Below are 18,841 nucleotides of genomic sequence, written 5' to 3'. Positions count from 1 at the left end.
GATTCAAGGGATTAGATCTGGTAGACTGAGTGCCAGAAGAACTATGGACAGAGGTTCATAACATTGTACAGGAGGCAATGACCAAAACCATCCCAAAGAAAAAGAAATGAGGAGACCTTACAAATAGCTGAAAAAAAGAAGAGAAGCAAAAGGCAAGGGAGAAAGGGAAAGATATATCCAACTGAATGCAGAGTTCCAGAGAATAGCAAGGAGAGAAAAGAAGGGCTTCTAAAGTCAACAGTGCAAAGAACTGGAGGAAAACAACAGAATGGGAAACACTAGAGATCTCTTCAACAAAATTGGAGATACCAAAGGACTATTTCATGCAAAGATGGACACAATAAAGGACAGAAACAGTATGGACCTAACAGAAGCAGAAGAGATTAAAAAGAGGCAGCAAGAATACATAGAAGAACCATCAAAAAAGGTCTTAATAACCCAGATAACCACAATGGTGCTGTCACTCACCTGGAGCTGGACATTTTGGAATATGAAGTCAAGTGGGCCTTAGGAAGCATTACTATGAACAAAGTTAGTGGAGGCAATGGAATTTCAGCTGTTCAAAATCCTTAAAAATGATGCTGTTAAAGTGCTGCACTCAATATGTCAGCAAATTTGGAAAACTCAGCAGTGGCCACAGGACAGGAAAAGGTTAGTTCTCATTCCAATACCAGAGAAAGGTAATGCCAAAGAATATTCCAACTACCATACAACCGCACTCATTTCACATGCTAGCGAGGAAATGGTCAAAATCCTTCAAGCTAGGCTTCAGCAGTATGTGAAATAAGAACTTTCAGATGTACCAGTTGGATTTTGCAAAGGCAGAGGAACCAGAGATCAAATTGCCAACATTTGCTGGATCACAGAAAAAGCAAGAGAATTCCAGAAAAACATCTATTTCTGCTTCACTGACTATGATAAAACCTTTGTGTGGATCACAACAAACTGGAAAATTCTTAAAGAGATGGGAATACCAGACCACCTGACCTGTCTTCTGAGAAACCTGTTGCAGGTCAAGAAGCAACGGTTAGAACCAGATATAGAACAACAGACTGGTTCAAAATTGGAAAAGGAGTACATCAAGGCTGTATACTGTCACCTTGCTTACTTAACTTCTATGCAGAGTACATCATGGGAAATGCCGGGCTGATGAAACGTAAGCTGGAATCAAGATTGCCAGGAGAAATATCAATAACCTCAGCCATGCAGATGATAACACTCTAATGGCAGAAACTGAAGAGGAACTAAAAACTTGATGAAAGTGAAAGAGGAGAGTGAAAAAGCTGACTGGAAACTCAGCATTCTAAAAACTAAGATCATGGTATCTGGTCCCATAATTTCATGGCAAATAGATGGGGGAAAAGTGGAAACAGTGGCAGATTTTATTTTCCTGGGCTCCAAAATCACTGCAGATGGTGATTGCAGCCATGAAATTAAAAGACGCTTGCTCCTTGGAAGAAAAGTTATGACCAAGCTAGACAGCATATTAAAAAGCAGAGACATTACTCTACTGACAAAGGTCCATGTAATCAAAGCTATGGTTTTTCTAGTAGTCACATACGGGTGTGAGAGTTGGACCACAAAGAAGGCTAAGCGCTGAACAACTGATCCTTTTGAACTGTGGTGTTGGAGAAGACTCTTGAGAGTCCCTTGGACAGCATGGAGATCAAACCAGTCAATCCTAAAGGAAATCAACTCTGAATAGTCATTGGAATGACTGATTCTGAAGCTGAAGCTCCAATACTTTGGCCACGTGATGCAAAGAGCTGGCTCACTGGAAAAGACCCCGATGCTGGGAAAGACTGAGGGCAGGAGGGAAAAAGGGGCAACAGAGGATGAGATGGTTGGATGGTATTACAGACTCCATGGACATGAGTTTAAGCAAACTCCAGGAGATGGGAAAGGACAGGGAAGCCTGATGTGCTGGAGTCCACGGGGTTGCAAAGTGTCGGACACAACTTAGCGACTGAACAACAAAGAACAAATGAGAACCTACTGTGCAGCACAGGGAACTCTACTTAGTGCTCTGTGGTGACCTAAATGGGAAGGAAATCTAAAAAAGAGTGAATCTATGTAAACACATAACTGATTCACTTTGCTGCACAGCAGAAACTAACACAACACTGTAAAGCAACTATAAGTGAGTAAGTTAGTCACTTAGTCGTGTCCGACTCTTCGCGATCCCATGGACTGTAGCCCACTAGGCTCCTCTGTCCATGGGATTTTCCAGGCAAGTATACTGGAGTGTGTTACCATTCCCTTCTCCAGGAGATCTTCCCAATCCAGGGATCGAGCTTGGGTATCCTGCATTGCAGGCAGATTCTTTACCATTCAAGCCACTAAGAAAGCCCCCGATAAAAATTAAGAGAGAAAATAAAACTAATTTGATGTAAGAAAAAAAATTTTAATGTAATTTAGTGAACATTGGAATGGATTCTCTGGCTGAGTGGTGAAGTGGGTTAGTCATGGAGGGAAATATCTTGATTTTTTTAAAAAAAAATCAGATACAAAGTGAAAATAAGATTTGTGGAATAATAAAGCTCCTAGGATGAGTAAGCAGTGACACTGACTCTAAAAAAACAAAAACACCTAAATGCCCAAATTTAAGGTTAGCTGTTACAACAAATACATCTTAAAGGTATAAGGACTCAAACTCATTGTATTTATTTCTTACTCATCTAGTAGCACTAGGTGGCTAAACAGGTTGGCAAGATGGTTCTTATCTAGACTGATGGACAATCTACCATTTACAACACATGGCTTACAACTTTCCTTAAAGATCACCTCTGTTCCAGCAGGCCAGAAGGGAAAAACCAGATGAAGACAATGGTATGGCCTAGACCTAGAATGTGTGCACATCACTTGTGCTCATATTACATTCAGTTCAGTTCAGTTGCTCAGTCGTGTCCAACTCTTTGCGACCCCATGAATTGCAGCACGCCAGGCCTCCCTGTCCATCACCAACTCCCAGAGTTCACCTAGACTCACGTCCATCGAGTCAGTGATGCCATCCAGCCATCTCATCCTCTGTTGTCCCCTTTTCTTCCTGCCCCCAATCCCTCCCAGCATCAGTCTTTTCCAATGAGTCAACTCTTCGCATGAGGTGGCCAAAGTACTGGAGTTTCAGCTTCAGCATCAGTCCTTCCAGTGAATATTCAGGACTGATCTCTTTTAGGATTGCCTGGTTGTATCTCCTTGCAGTTCAAGGGACTCTCAAGAGTCTTCTCCAACACCACAGTTCAAAAGCATCAATTCTTCGGCGCTCAGCTTTCTTCACAGTCCAACTCTCATATCTACACATGACCACTGGAAAAACCATAGCATTAGCCTGAACTTAATCACACGATCACAGCTAACTACAAGGGACTATTGTCTTTATACTCAAAGCAAATAAGACATAGATATGGTGAACAGTCTCTGCCACTGGACCTCACTCTCAAATTCCAGACTCATGTACCAAATGCTTACTCAACATTTTGGACACCTAATAGGTATTTCAAACTTAACATCCTTAAAACTGAATTCTTAATCTGAACCCTCCCCTTTCCCATGACACCTCTCTTTCTTGCACATCTCACCTTCAATCTATCAATAAATTCTGTTAGCTCTACTTTCAAAATGTCCAAACTCTGACCACTTCCCAAGACTTCTACTGCTACCAATCTAGTAAGCCACTGCCTTAGAGGACTGGAAGAGGCTCCTCCCTGGCTCCCTTGTGTCCATCCTTGCCCTTTACAACCTATTGCCCCCATAGCCATCAGAGCATTCCTATTTCCACATAAGTCAGATCATAGCACTCAGCTCTGGACTGCTACTTATTTCACTTAAAGTCAAACTCCTCACATGGCCTGTGGTCATGTTCCCACTGCTGCTTCAAGACCTCTTAGATTTCATCCTACTATTCACCTCCCTTCCTCAAGGCACTTCAGCAGCTCTCGCATCCTTACCGTTTTTTAAACAGGCAAGGTACATCCCTGGCTCAGAACCTTTGATCTTGGTTCTTCTGATACATTTTTCTCTGCCCTCCTAAAATCTTTGCTCAAATGTCACCCTTTTCAGACAAGGTCCTACCTACCTCTATTTTAAATTGCTACCTAATCCCAAACTTTACCTGCTCTTTCATTTTTCCATAGTACTTACTACCTTCAAACATACTATAAAATTTTTTTTATGAGTGTGTGTGTGTGTCTCTCTCATACACACACACACCCCTACACCAGAATGTAAGCTAGATAAGGAGAGATATTTGCATTGTTTTGGTTTTAAATGCACTAAGCAGCTAGATTACTACCTGGCACAGTAGAAATTCAAATATTTATTGAATACATAAATACCTATTGTCCTGTGAAATGACTCAATACAAAATTTATCAATGTAGTTTTGGAAGGATGACAATGCAAATGGTGGACAATAGCTTTAAAAATGCCAAAACACAAGTCCTAATGCTTACCATTCTTCCTATAAAGCCATGATATACAGTCTTTTTACTCTCATACAGAGAAGTTACCTCACTCTTATGAAATGTTTACTGAAAATACCAATATGCTGGCACTTTAAATTTCTTTAATTCAACAGTGGTTTAAAGATAACGTTAATGGAATATTGGCAACACTGAAACAGTTCTACTAGGTCAATCATCAGTCCTACTTTAAGAACTAACCAGAAGTTTTTGACAACTAGAGCCCTGTGCTAAAGTATGTCATTGGACATTCTTTAAAAATGCCATAAAGATATCTGAAAGCAAAATTTCGAATATATTTATCTTTGTCCCAAAAATTGGCATAAAAATAACACAACTATAATTCTGTGAAGGCTTGTATGTATTCTCACGCCACCCTTGTTATCCACTTACAAGTTCAGTACATAGCATGAAGAAGGGCAGGATGGGGATCAAGAACTGCCAGTGAAAACCAAGCAGTGTATGAATGGCTATGACACCGAATAGTTATGACTTCAGGATTAAACTTTTCTCTCAAGTACCCATTCATGATAACCAATAACTAAAAGTTTGATTCCTAAATACATATAGCAACTGAAGTGCCAAATTCAGTAGTAGAAAAATCATCTGCAATAAACCCACCAAAACGTTACACTGCACTAAATCTTTATGCGTAATGAAACTTTTAGATTGTGTAATTTACTCTTAAAGTGAGAAGACACGCAGAAAGAATATACGGGCAGAACATTTCACATTGTAGAAGCAAGCATGTAAAAACTAAGACGAAATGAACATTTTCAGTAGTTGCAGAACAGGAATGTAAGGACTATACTAAATCATAAAGTCTTCCCTATCTGAAGTTCTCTGACACCTGTTATTGTGCAGTCGCTCAATCATGTCCAACTCTTTGTGACCCCATGAACTGCAGAACGTCTGGATTCCCTGGCCCTCACTATCTCCCAGAGTTTGCTCAAACTTCTGACACTATTCCCACGGAAATTTAGTAATGTGATGTGTAAAAAATTAATTCTGAGTTATGTAGGAACAATTAACAATAGTTCTTCATCTTTTCATAGTAAAAAAAAAAAATAGGAAGGCAGTAATTGTTTGGGACTCATGGAAAAGGTAGGATTTTTTTTCTAAATAATAAATGGAAATTAAATTACCTTCATACATGACCAGAAATTATGCTACGAAGAACTCTTTAAAAACAAAACTCAAATTAGTAACTGTTGGGGTTTTTTCCCCTCTATACTTCGGAGAGATTTCTAGGTAGAGAGTACAAACTTTAAAATGGACAAAATGGGATTAGACCCAACGTGGGAAAAAAATAAAATAGAAGTTCTAATAACTATTTACAATATCACTGCTGGAGCTAGTAAACTCCTTTAATAAAGCACATCTATAAATACAAACAGAAATTTACTTTGCAAAATAAGTACCGTAATGCAGCAAATACAGTATAAAAATCTTAGGTCAACAGAGGAATAACCCCCAAGCAATATTTTAAACTGTTTCAAATACTCAAAGGTAAGTGACTAATTCAAAGCATCCTAAAATTTAATTTAAGCCATTCTGGAAATAAAGTCAAATTTTTCTGGTGTTATTACTTTAAAGGTTATATATTTAGTAAAAGAAAAATATAAAACAAAAGTAGAGTATTTCTCAATTTAAACACAAGGCATTTTTTTTTACAGTAAGGAGACACATACTTTTTTTAAAACACATTGATTTTGGAACAACAGTTCAAAATAGTCTCCAAAAATGTTGTGGTTCTCTCTCCCTGTAAGTGCCATTTCAAAATTTGCAAAGTAGCCAGATACTACTACTAAAGAGCCTCTTGATGAAAAGTGAAAGAGGAGAGTGAAAAAGTTGGCTTAAAGCTCAACATTCAGAAAACGAAGATCATGGCATCTGGTCCCATCACTTCATGGGAAACAGATGGGGAAACAGTGGAAAACAGTGTCAGACTTTATTTTTTTGGGCTCCAAATCACTGCAGATGGTGATTGCAGCCATGAAATTAAAAGACACTTACTCCTTGGAAGGAAAGTTATGACCAACCTAGAAAGCATATTCAAAAGCAGAGACATTACTTTGCCAACAAAGGTCTGTCTAGTCAAGGCTATGGTTTTTCCAGTAGTCATGTATGGGTGTGAGAGTTGGACTGTGAAGAAAGCTGAGCGCCAAAGAATTGATGCTTTTGAACTGTGGTGTTGGAGAAGACTTTTGAGAGTCCCTTGGACTGCAGGGAGATCCAACCAGTCCATTCTAAAGGAGATCAGTCCTGGGTGTTCATTGGAAGGACTGATGTTGAAGCTGAAACTCCAACATTTTGGCCACCTGATGCAAAGAGCTGACTCATTTGAAAAGACCCTGATGTTGGGAAAGATTGAAGGCAGGAGGAGGAGGAATCGATAGAGGATGAGATGGCTGGATGGCATCACTGACTCAATGGATGTGAGTTTGGGTAAACTCTGGGAGTTGGTAATGGACAGGAAGGCCTTGTGTGCTGCAATTCATGGGGTCACAAAAAGTTGGACATGACTGAGCGACTGAACTGAACTGAACCTACAACATGAACAGAAGCCTGAATAGTCTACCCTCCCAACTGTCACAAGACCCTGTACTAAGTCAGGTATTTCAAGACTTTCACTGATGTTTAAGTCTTAAGTTTTCCTTCCTTCACAAGGAAACTAAGAAAAAAAAAATCAGGTAATGTATTCATAATTCTTAAGTGAAAATAATGACTACAACTATCATTTTACATTGCAGGGAAGCCCTTCAGGCTATGGAACAAAAAGCTACCACCATTGTAATTTCAAACAAGGTAATAGGTCCTATGGGTCCCAATGAAAAAGGAAGAAATATGACCAACCATCACTATATGCTTATCCTGAGTAGAAACAATTTAATGATGACTCTAAGAGTAATAAAGGTGCTAATTCTGGAACATCATAGAACATGACATAGATTTCAAATGGAAAAACTCACAGTGAAGATGGAGAATAACACAGCTAGTATTATAAACTAGTAACTCCAAACACCTGATTGACATTTTCCATAACTTTTTGGGTGAAAAAACAACTTAACATATTCACTTTCACCTATACATATCTTGATTATAGAGTTAATATTTTTGAAATGTAGGTCAAAAAAAAAAAAGGACACTGCTGACCTTCTGGTGCCACCTACTAAGATATTTTCTTCATTTCTTATGAAGTTAATTTTGGATGAAACACGTTTTCTGTATCTGCCACTTTTCACAACCTCTCCACCAAATAAATCAAGGAAGGGATGTGTTAACTATATACTACAGTAAGTTTAAACTTTTCTTGGATAGAAGACACCTTTGAGAACTGGGAAAAAATTATGAATCCTGTCCTGTCAAAAAATACAATAGCACAAAAGAACTTTAAAAATCAAATTTTAAAGTTCTAAAAATCCTACAAACTGGATCTACCTAATTTTAAGACTAAACTATAAAGCTAGAGGAATCAGGGACTTCCCTGGTGGTCCAGTGGCTGAGACTCCACGCCCTCAATGCAGGAGGCCAGAGTTCGATCCCTGGTCAGGGAACTAGATCCACATGCTGCAACCAGGAAGTTGCATGCCACAACTCAAGAACCTGCATCCACAGTGAAGACCTGCTGTAGTCAAATAAATAAATAAACTTAAAAAAAAAAGCTAGAGTAATCAAGACAGTGTGGTACCAGGCAAAGAAGAGACATATAGGTCAATAAAGCATAAAACTCAAATACAATCAACTGATTTAAATAGAGGTGCCAAGGTAATTCAACAGAAAAAGGTTAGTCTCTTCAAGGAAGGTGAAAAACTGGATATCCATATGAAAAAGAATGACCAAACTTTAACCCTTACTTCACAGTATATAGAAAAATTAACTCCAAAAGGATCACAGACCGAAATGTAAAAGCCAGAACTGTAAAATTTATAGAAGAAAACATGGGAGAAAATTTTACAGACTTAAGTTGAGCAAATATATACTGGGTAGGACACAGAATGCATGAAACATAAAATAAAAAATCGATAAATTTTATTTCATCAAAAACAAAATTTCTACTCTTCAAAGAACATTTAGGAAAATGAAAAGACAAGCCACAGACTGGGAGGCATGTACAAAACACATGTCTGAAACAAAGAACTTGTATCCAGGTTATGTATACAACATTCTTACAACTCCATAAAAAGAAGGTAAAAACTACATAAAAAGATCTGAATGGCTACTTTACCAAAGAAAATATATGAGCAAGTGAATGAGAAATAGATTTAAGGGACTAGATGTGATAGACACAGTGCCTGATGAACTATGGTTGGAGGTTTGTGACATTGTACAGAAGAAAGGGATCAAGACATCCCCAAGAAAAAGCAATGCAAAAAAGCAAAATGGCTGTCTGAGGAGGCCTTACAAATAGCTGTGAAAAGAAGAGAAGTGAAAAGCAAAGGAGAAAAGGAAAGATCCATTTGAATGCAGAGTTCCAAAGAATAACAAGGAGAGATAAGAAAGTCTTCCTCAGTGATCAGTGCAAAGAAACAGAGAAAAATAATAGAATGGGAAAGACTAGAGATCTCTTCAAGAAAATTCGAGATACTAAGGGAACATCTCATGCAAAGATGGGCTCAATAAAGGACAAAAATGGTATGGACCTAACAGAAGCAGAAGATATTAAGAAGAGGTGGCAAGAATACACAGAAGAACTGTACAAAAAAGATCTTCATGACCCAAGATAATCACGATGGTGTGATCACTGACCTAGAGCCAGACATCCTGGAATGTGAAGTCAAGTGGGCCTTAGGAAGCATCACTACGAACAAAGCTAGTGGAGGTGATGGAATTCCAGTTGAGCTATTTCAAATCCTAAAAGATGAAGCTCTGAAAGTGCTGCACGCAATACGCCAGCAAATTTGGAAAACTCAGCAGTGGTCACAGCACTGGAAAAGGTCAGTTTTCATTCCAATCCCAAAGAAAGGCAATGCCAAAGAATGCTCAAACTACTGCACAATTGCACTCATCTCACACGCTAGTAAAGTAATGCTCAAAATTCTCCAAGCCAGGCTTTAACAATACACGAACTGTGAACTTCCAGATGTTCAAACTGGATTTAGAAAAGGCAGAGGAACCAGAGATCAAATTGCCAACATCCGTCGTATCACAAAAAAAGCAAGAGAGTTCCAGAAAAACATCTATTTCTGCTTTATTGACTATGCCAAAGCCTTTGACTGTATGGATCACAATACACTGTGGAAAATTCTGAAAGAAATGGGAATACCAGACCACCTGAGCTGCCTCTTGAGAAATCTGTATGCAGGTCAGGAACCAAGTTAGAACTGGACATGGAACAACAGACTAGTTCCAAATAGGAAAAAGATTACGTCAAGGCTGTATATGGTCGCCCTGCTTATTTAACTCATATGCAGAGTACATCATGAGAAACGCTAGGCTGGATGAAGCACAAGCTGGAATCAAGATTGGTGGGAGAAATATCAATAACCTCAGATATGCAGATGATACGACCCTTATGGCAGAAAGCGAAGAACTAAAGAGCCGCTTGATAAAAGTGAAAGAAGAGAGTGAAAAGTTGGTTTAAAGCTCAACATTCAGAAACTAAAATCATGGCATCCAGTCCCATCACTTCATGGGAAACAGATGGGGAAACAGTGGAAACAGTGGCTGACTTTATTTTGGGGGGCTCCAAAAGCACTGCAGATGGTGACTGCAATCATGAAATTAAAAGATGCTTACTCCTTGGAAGAAAAGTTATGACCACCCAGACAGCATATTAAAAAGCAGAGACATTACTTTGCCAACAAAGGTCCATCCAGTCAAGGCTATGGTTTTTCCAGTAGTCATGTTCGGATGTGAGACTTGAACTATAAAGAAAGCTGAGTGCCAAAGAATTGATGCTTTTGAACTGTAGTGTTGGAGAAGACTCTTGAGAGTCCCTTGGACTGCAAGGAGATCCAACCAGTCCATCCTAAAGGAGATCAGTCCTGGGTGTTCTTTGGAAGGACTCATGTTGAAGCTGAAACTCTAATACTTCGATCACCTGATACGAAGAGCTGACTCATCTGAAAAGACCCTGATGCTGGGAAAGATTGAGGGCAGGAAGAGAACGGAATGACTGAGGATGAGATGGTTGTATGGCATCACTGACTCAATGGACATGGGTTTGGGTAAACTCCGGGAGTTGGTGATGGACAGAGAGGCCTGGCGTAATGCAGTCCATGGGGTCACAAAGAGTCGGACACGACTGAGCGATTGAACTGAATGGAACTAAGCATATAAACAGATGTCAAATATCATTAATCATTAGGAAAATGCAAATTAAAACCACAACGAGCTACTACTGCATACATATTAGAACTGCTAAAACTAACAAGACTGATAATCCAAGGGTTGACAAGGATAAAGTTTGGAACTCTCATTCATTGTGAGTGGCAATGCAAAATGGTATTACTGCTTTAGAAAAGTTTGACAGTTTCCTATAAAATTAAATATACACCTACCATATGATCCATTAATCCAAGTTCTAGCTCCTTACTAGAGAAATAAAAAACCCAGCGTCCACACATAAACCTGAACCCAACATTTCTGGCAACCTTATTTATAACTGCTAAAAACTAGAAAGAACCCTGCTACCCATCAACTGGTAAATGCGCAATATCCATACGCTGCTGCTAAGCAATAAACAGAAACCAATTACTGATACATGCCAAAAACATGAGTGAATCTCAAAAATACCAAACTAGGGACTTCCCTGGTGGTCCAATGGTTAAGAATTCACTTCGTAATGCAGGGGCCATGGGTTCAATCCCTGGTCCACAGCCACTCAGCCCATGCACTGCAGCTGCTGAGCACGCAGCACTCTAGAGCTCGCACACCAGCACTAGAAAGCCCGCACTGCGACGAAGATCCTGCATGCCACACCTAAGACCTGAAGCGGTCAAAAACATAAATAAATACATAAAATAAAACATAAAAACAAAAGACTTAAAACTTCTAAGTGGCTTAAGTTAGAGGAAAAAAAACTTCAACTTAAAAAAAAAAAATCAAACTAAATGAAAGACACCAAATACATGGTAACACATACTGTATGATTCCCCATTTATGACTTTGGAAAAGGCAAAGCTAGAAGTCAGCTCAGTGTTTGTCAAGACTGGCAGTAGTGTAGCTGGGAAAATGAATGAAAAGAGGAATTAGGGAACTTTTGATGGAAATGTTCTTTACCTTGATTGTGGCAGTAGTTACATGACTATACACATTTGTCAAAACTTATCAAGTTGTGTGTTTAAAATGGTACATTATAGTATGTGTGAATTATAACCCAATAAACCTGACTTTTAAAAACTTACAGAACTCTAAATCACACCTTAACTTCAGAACCTCAAATATGATCTACTCAGTCTCCATTAGACTAAGTAGAAAACTTTGGCCCATGAACTAAATCTGCCCCCACCCTAGCTGTTTTTTTGTACAGCTCACAAGTCAAGAATGTTTTTACATTTTTCAATGAAAAAAAAAGAAAATAATATTTCATGACACAGTCAAATTTCAGTGTCCATAAATAAGCTTCACTGGAACACAGTCACACTTATTCATTTACACAGTCTATTAGCTGATTTTATGCTACAATACAATCATTGAGTGTTCAGTCTTTGTAACAGAGACAGAGCAGTTAGAAACACAGTACCTAAAATATTTATCACTTGACCCTTTACACAGAAGTCAGCTGATTGCTGCCTTAAACACAAGTTGCCGAAAATCTTCTACACAGATTACTACACTTGGGAAGATTCATGTCAGCACAAATCTCTCTTCCATGAACAGTAGCTCTAAAATTTTTACAGCCATCTTCTGTAAAAAAGCCAACTCCTTTTCTTTCAAGGAGATCAATGCCTAATGCAGATAAATGAAGAATTTCAACAGTTAAAGTATAGTGGGACTAAATAGAGCCTTGAGGTAAGCTCTGTAGAAGGTCCCTAATACCCTCAAAACAAATTGTTCCAACCAGGTGGTTGTCAATCTAATAAACTGATTTTATGAGTAGCATTAAAAAAAGAGAAATGAATGGTACAGAAAATCCAAGTGCACCATACCTAACAGGGTTTCATTCACCAATTCTTTAAAAAAATCTTCTTTTAACTGAGGTATAGTTGATTTACACTATTATATTAGTTTCAGGTGTACAACACAATAATGCAAAAAATTTATAGATTGTACTCCATTTAAAGTTACTATAAGATACTGGCTTATATTCCCTGTTTTGTACACATTAACCAATTCTTTCACTAAATATCTGAGTACCTATGTGCCAGATGAGGATAAAAAAATGTACAAAAGAGTCAAAAACTGCTTCATGTATATGGATATTAGAGCAACTCAAAAATCTATATTTCTTACAGCGCTAATGTGTTTTTAAAAACAGTACTAGAGCTCTATAGTAATTGGAAAACCACAATCTTATGGCACATTTGTCCCCAAAGTGCTGTCAATAATTGCAGCTATATTACAAGAATAAAAATGATGTTTCATTTCACATTACAGAGCTTCCAGAAGATATAAAGTTAACTGAGTTCAGAGCAATTTTTATATTCTTTATCAAGGGCATTCCCAGAACCCAGAAAGAAATGTAATGTTATTGAGCATCTCTTTGCCTCTATAAGCACAGTCCTGATATGGGGGGAAACAAGAATAACAGTTTTTTAAACCCAAGAGAAATCATGGAAACCAAAATAATCTCAGAGGATAGAGGGGAGAAAAAAATAATTGCTTAATGTTAGAGTAGAGGCTGTATTAAAGTTTCTTCTGACTACCGTGCTAATTATGCGACAGTAAATTAGATTGGTGGACAAAAGAAAACTGAAAAATTAAAACCACTTCCCAGAATATGTCAATGCCGCCACCAAATATTTAAGGAAGGAACAGAAGAAATAAGGCTAGATTTTTGGTTCTTATCTATAACGTTATGACCATGTAAGCATTGTTTACAAAACAGAAAAGCTCCTCAACAGGCTCATCCATTTTGAATCCAGAAGCTGTATAGCTATTGCCAATCCTGACTTTACAGGATAACCAATTCAGACGAACTAGACAAAGAATGAGTAAAAGGACTCAAAACAATTCAACTTCTGAGGAAGAAAAATTCAGTAAAAGCCACTGACTCTAAAGGTTTATCTGAATGACAATTTGAGGCAGAAATTTAGGAAGCAAGGGAACATACTGAATTTCATAAAAGAGGAAGATGACACAAAATGTTCACTAAGTACCAGCTAAATTAATATCAAGATGTCAAGGGGGAAAATGCACTTTTGCATTTCTAAAGGAGAAAAAGAGCTTTATGGTTGGAGAAAAAAAGAACACTAAAATAAATGCTTCATTCTTCAACAAGGTAAGCATCAGGTCTTAGAAAACGCTAACAAAGCAGTATACAAATGCTAACAAAGCTCCCTCCCTTTCTTCCCTAGCACTCCTAGAGCGTAGGTTTCCATTTGTTATGACCCGATCGCTCCCTCAACAGTAAAGCCAGAAATAGGGAATCAAAATAAATCAGACTTCTTTAGCCTATAGTCTTAATATAATTTTTCTAGCCTATTATCTAAATACAATTAAATCAAGTTGCTTTTAGGTTTTACTACATTCAAGGATTTGAGTACTCAGTTCCAAAGTTTCTTTCTTGTCCATTTACTATCAATTCCTTTAATAGTCAGCATACATAAGTGACAGATGTCAGAAAATTTCTAAATAAAAGAAGAGGTGAGTGGCGCCGAAAGGAAGGAGTTCATTAAACGGTAAGAAAGACTACAGAAAGGGAATGCTAAAAACACCAAAGACACAGTTATTTTATGGTTTTAACAAACAGGCATGTTTTGTCTACTTTGAAATGTATCTTAACAAGTTCATACAGCAATAGTCAGAACTGTAGAAACACAAAGTTTAGCGGGCCTAACACTTTTTAAAAGTATGATGCAATTCAACCTGGTTTGGCATAATTCATAAAAATGTATTTTAACACACTGAACCTCATTATAAAGGACATACTATCCCAGAATACTACTTAGTCAATGTATTATTATAATTACACAGTTTAACCAAGGTTAGTGATAACAGATCTTGAAAACAATACAATTTTAATTGTCATGTGATTGTAAGAGGCTCCTTTCTACAAAAATACACTGTAAGAGGAATGGTTAATAAATATCATACCCTGGCATAACACATTAAAAAAAAAAAAAACATTTTTATACCATATTGTCAAAATGTCCCATACTATACCATATGGTCATAGAAAGAAAGTAACATCAGGGAACTATAAATGGTCAGAAGTAAATGTTTAATGCCAAAAGTAAAAGCACATTTATTTGATAAATATTTAATAAGCTCCTGTCATTTATCAGAATATTCTATTTTGAGCTTCTACAAAGTAATACAAATACAGGACATGGAATTTGTTCACTTACCAACATAATTTAAAAAACTAAATCTACATTCTATGTTCAAGATGTCTGACAGCAAAATTTTTTAAATTAAAAACATAAAAATTGTTAAAATCACACTATATGTTAAATCTTTTATGATGCTGTTTAAAAATATTACAAAACCACATATATTATATTATGCAAGCATTAAAAAAGAGTGTATGTATATACACTAAAATGTTTTATAGTAATTATATCTTAGTGGCAAGATTACAGATAATTTTCCAAAATTTTTTGCACTTATATTTTTCTAATTTTTCAATAATAAATGTGTTTTTCCTCTGAGAAACTTTTAAAAATCTGTATTTTACTGTCAAGTAAGGTAATTCTTTAGACACTTTCTTTCATTTCGTTCTATGCACTTGACAATCATAACATTATCTCCTTAAGTGCATATAAGGAAGACAGTTTAAAAGATGACAGTAAGCCAACTTCAAATTTAAAATTATTTTTTGGAGGAATTTATTCTATCATCTATAACACTGATATTTATATTGAAAAGAGATTTGTTTTTAACCCTTTACTCTCCCCTCCCCCAGTCAAATACATTTATTATAAGCTCTTACAGGAAAATATGGAGGAAAAACTACTATTCATCACTAGCCATAAAAACTTCGGTGGAGGAGGCAGGGGGAAACACTTCTACTGAAAATTAGTTAAGAGTATACTTATGGTTTCAAGAGATACTAATATCTTTTCCAATTATTACCAATTTAAACTTGAATTCATCTAGCCTAGAAGTTCTCAAGTACTGGCACATGAGAACTGCCCAGGAAATATGCCAAATACAGAAGCTCATGGCCCTAGCTCTCACCTACTGAGTCAGAATCTTCAGAGTAGAGCTCAAACAATCTGGCCCTTTCAAATAAAATAGCAGACAATGTACTTAACAAAAAATTTCTCTGTATCACTGCAAACTGTTCTAATAATTTTGAAACAAAGTTCTCAATGAAAATAATGTTACAATCAGAAATACAATTTCATAGAAAGAGAAAGTGTCAGTCGCTCAGGCCAGTCTGACTCTGTGACCTCATGGATTGTAGCCTGCCAGGTTCTATCCATGGGATTCTCCAGGCAAGAACACCGGAGTGGGTGGCCATTCCCTTCTCCAGGGGACCTTCCCGACCCAAGGATTGAACCCAGGTCTCCTGCATTGCATGCAGATTCTTTAACATCTGAGCCACCAGGGAAGCCCCATTAATCTTACCATTCTTCAGGATGCAATTCAACAAAACCACACAAACGCTACAAAGTAAAGCAAGCCTAGAGGCACCTGTGAGGAGTAAGACAAAGGCATATCCGATTCATGGAAAAAATAGACAGCAGATGTGACCCCAAGTATTTATCCATTAAAAACAATGTATTCTAAAAATAAATTTCCATGTCAACGGAACAAAGTTGTTTATAAATAAGAAGGAATGTGGAGGTGTGGGGAAGACAAGAGGAAGCTTCAGCAAGTTAAGTACCAAAAGCCAGGAAACAAAGCAGAATGAATGGCAACTGGGGACAAGGAAAATGGAATGAACTAGGAAATGGAAGAAGGGATGACCACTGTCCTTAAAATCCAAGAAACTAGAGGAAATGAACAGATATTAGAGGAAACTGATCTGAGCAGAAATGCAAACAGAAAAGTAAATGGGAAGTGGTATAAAGGATACACACACACACATATATATACATACACACATCACATATATCTATATAGAGATATTTATATAATTCGGAAACAAAGTTCTCAACAAAAACAATGTTAAAATTAGAAAATTACAATTCATAACCCATGCCCAGTATTTTTTATAATATATATTTATAGATATATACAAATGAGAATTTTAAGATGAGATCAAATGGTAGTACAGAACGCATCTTGGGCACAGATGCAAGTGGTGTAAGAGAATCAAAAACAGTATTGTGAACAAACTGATACTGAACAGAGTAAAAGCATATGGGATGAATCTCAAAGTAAAGATGATGAAGCAGGAAAAAGAGAACTGCATAGACAGAAGAAAGAATGAGACGTTATGAGAACTGGGAAATAAAATGTAAGTGCTGTAGTACGAAGGAAAGAACTTTGAGCAAAGTCAATGGCGTTAAATCACATTATCTAATCAATAATTATAAAGCACAGTTATCATACCACACATTATCTCATTATTTGGAAAGCATTATACAGTGTATTATTTTATGTAATACATTTTACATAATAAAACCCCAAATGTAAAGAAAGTAATCTGACAAGGTGATAAGAGGCTAAAATAAACAGTGGCTGAGAGATGGAAGGACTAAAGAAGAAAAAAAAAAAAGGGACAGAAAGAAATCAATCACACCTATTTAAAAACCACAGGTAGGAATAAACAAAGAGGTGTGGATGCACAACGGATGACGGACTAAAAGGTGCCAGGAAAGCAAGTGAAATCTGACGGAATCTTGACAGCTTCAGGATTCAGAAAGTAAGTAGTTCCAAAGTGTCCAGAAGGATTTGTGACCGTAACATGTTACGGAGCGGGGGAATGAAGTAGAGGGCCTCAACAAGACTAAGACAAGAAGGCTGCAAAAATCGTCTTAAGTAGAAACTGTGGTTAGGAGCAGGCAGGTCCGACCACTGGCAAAGGAGCGGGGAGGCAGGTGGAATTGGGATGGGGGTTACCAGCTGGCGACACTGCAAACATTAGGAACCGGGGGTCTGAGGTCGGGATGGAAGAAAGAACGGAAACACTGGCACTTAGGATTGAAAAAGTAGAGGCTAGATCAAAACCATTAGCTGGTTAAAACAGGTGACGAGAAATCCTCCCCTCCGCCCTAACAAGTAGAGAAGCGGCGGGAGGGCAGCGGCCTGAAAAGGGGCAGAGTCGGGGAGAGTTAAAGAGAGAATGATGCGCCCATCTTCACCGTGACCATGTAATAATTACACACAACGTTAACTTGGGCTGGGGTCCCGGCCCCGGCTACTAACCCAGGTATTTCACCAGGATGCCGGCCCCAGGTTCCCCTCCACCACCACCACCAAAAATAAAGAAAACATCCAGGAGATGCGAGGCTGGCTACCTTCAGCCAGCCGTGACCTTCTCGGACCAACCCCGAGTCTCGCCCCCTATAGATAGCCTCCTGCTCCACCACGGCTGCCCGAATCCCCCAAGCCCAGAGCGCGGACCAGGGAAACCCCCCCTGGGCCATTGTGTGTGTTTACGTAGCGAGCTCCTGCCTGGCGGGGAGGGACAGGTGGGGAAAGCCAGTGTCTCAGCCCGCAGAGCCCCGAGAAGGTGGCTGAGGGCAACCGGAGCCCCCACCGCCACCTCTTTCCCCCAAAATAAACACCGGTCAGCCGAGCCCCGAGACCGGAGGGGTGCAGGGTGCGCCGCCACTCACCTCCTCGGGAATGGCGGGGTCCGCAGCCGAAGAGGCCGCGGCGCCGGCCTCGGGCTCCATGTCCCCGTTGAACAGAGCCTGGCCCTGCTCCGCGCCACCGCCGCCGCCGCCGCCGCCGCCACTCAGCGCCGCCATCTTATAACCGAGAGCCGGGCCCGAGCGACCGCTGCTGGGCGGGGAGGGGGAAGGGAGGCTGAGGGCGGGGGGAGGCGGAGGCGGAGGACGGGGGGCAGCGGGGAGGGACGGCCCGGGCGGCCCGGGCGGCGTCGGCGGTAGGACGGCGCCTGGGCCACCTCGGGAACCGGCCTGCGGCCCCCGGCGCAGCTGAGCCTGAGGGGATTGGGGGAAGGACGCTAGGCCGGGGGGGAGGGGCGGGGGCAGGGGGCGGAGACGACTGGAAGTCGCCGCGGCAACGGCGTCACCCGCGTGTCACGGTCGTGACGTCATCTGAGGTGCGTGACGTGATCCTCGGAGCGCCCTCGCGCAGTCGTCAGGGGAGGGTGCCTACCCCTCCTGCCCACCCTCCTCTCCCACGTTCCCTCCG

The 18,841-nt window shown here is 39.3% G+C and overlaps 1 protein-coding gene across 7 annotated transcripts in view; it reads right to left on the bottom strand.

The window, feature by feature from the left end:
- Positions 1 to 18,631, bottom strand: part of BRAF (B-Raf proto-oncogene, serine/threonine kinase) — a 176,635-nt gene extending 158,004 nt beyond the window's left edge. For 4 of the 7 annotated variants that reach the window (XM_027538827.1, XM_027538828.1, XM_027538830.1 and 1 more), the window contains exon 1: positions 18,298 to 18,631. In XM_027538827.1, coding sequence (XP_027394628.1) covers positions 18,298 to 18,432 — 135 coding nt within the window. In that variant the 5' untranslated portion in view covers positions 18,433 to 18,631. The remainder of the gene's footprint in view (positions 1 to 18,297) is intronic. The other 3 variants (XM_027538823.1, XM_027538826.1, XM_027538824.1) reach the window with 1 other exon arrangement.
- Positions 18,632 to 18,841: the final 210 nt, after the last annotated feature.

The sequence above is a fragment of the Bos indicus x Bos taurus genome, chromosome 4 (assembly GCF_003369695.1).
Source record: "Bos indicus x Bos taurus breed Angus x Brahman F1 hybrid chromosome 4, Bos_hybrid_MaternalHap_v2.0, whole genome shotgun sequence".
Taxonomy (NCBI): Eukaryota; Metazoa; Chordata; class Mammalia; order Artiodactyla; family Bovidae; genus Bos; species Bos indicus x Bos taurus.
Note: the sequence above shows the minus strand (reverse complement) of the source record. Positions and strands in the feature narration are given on the sequence as shown.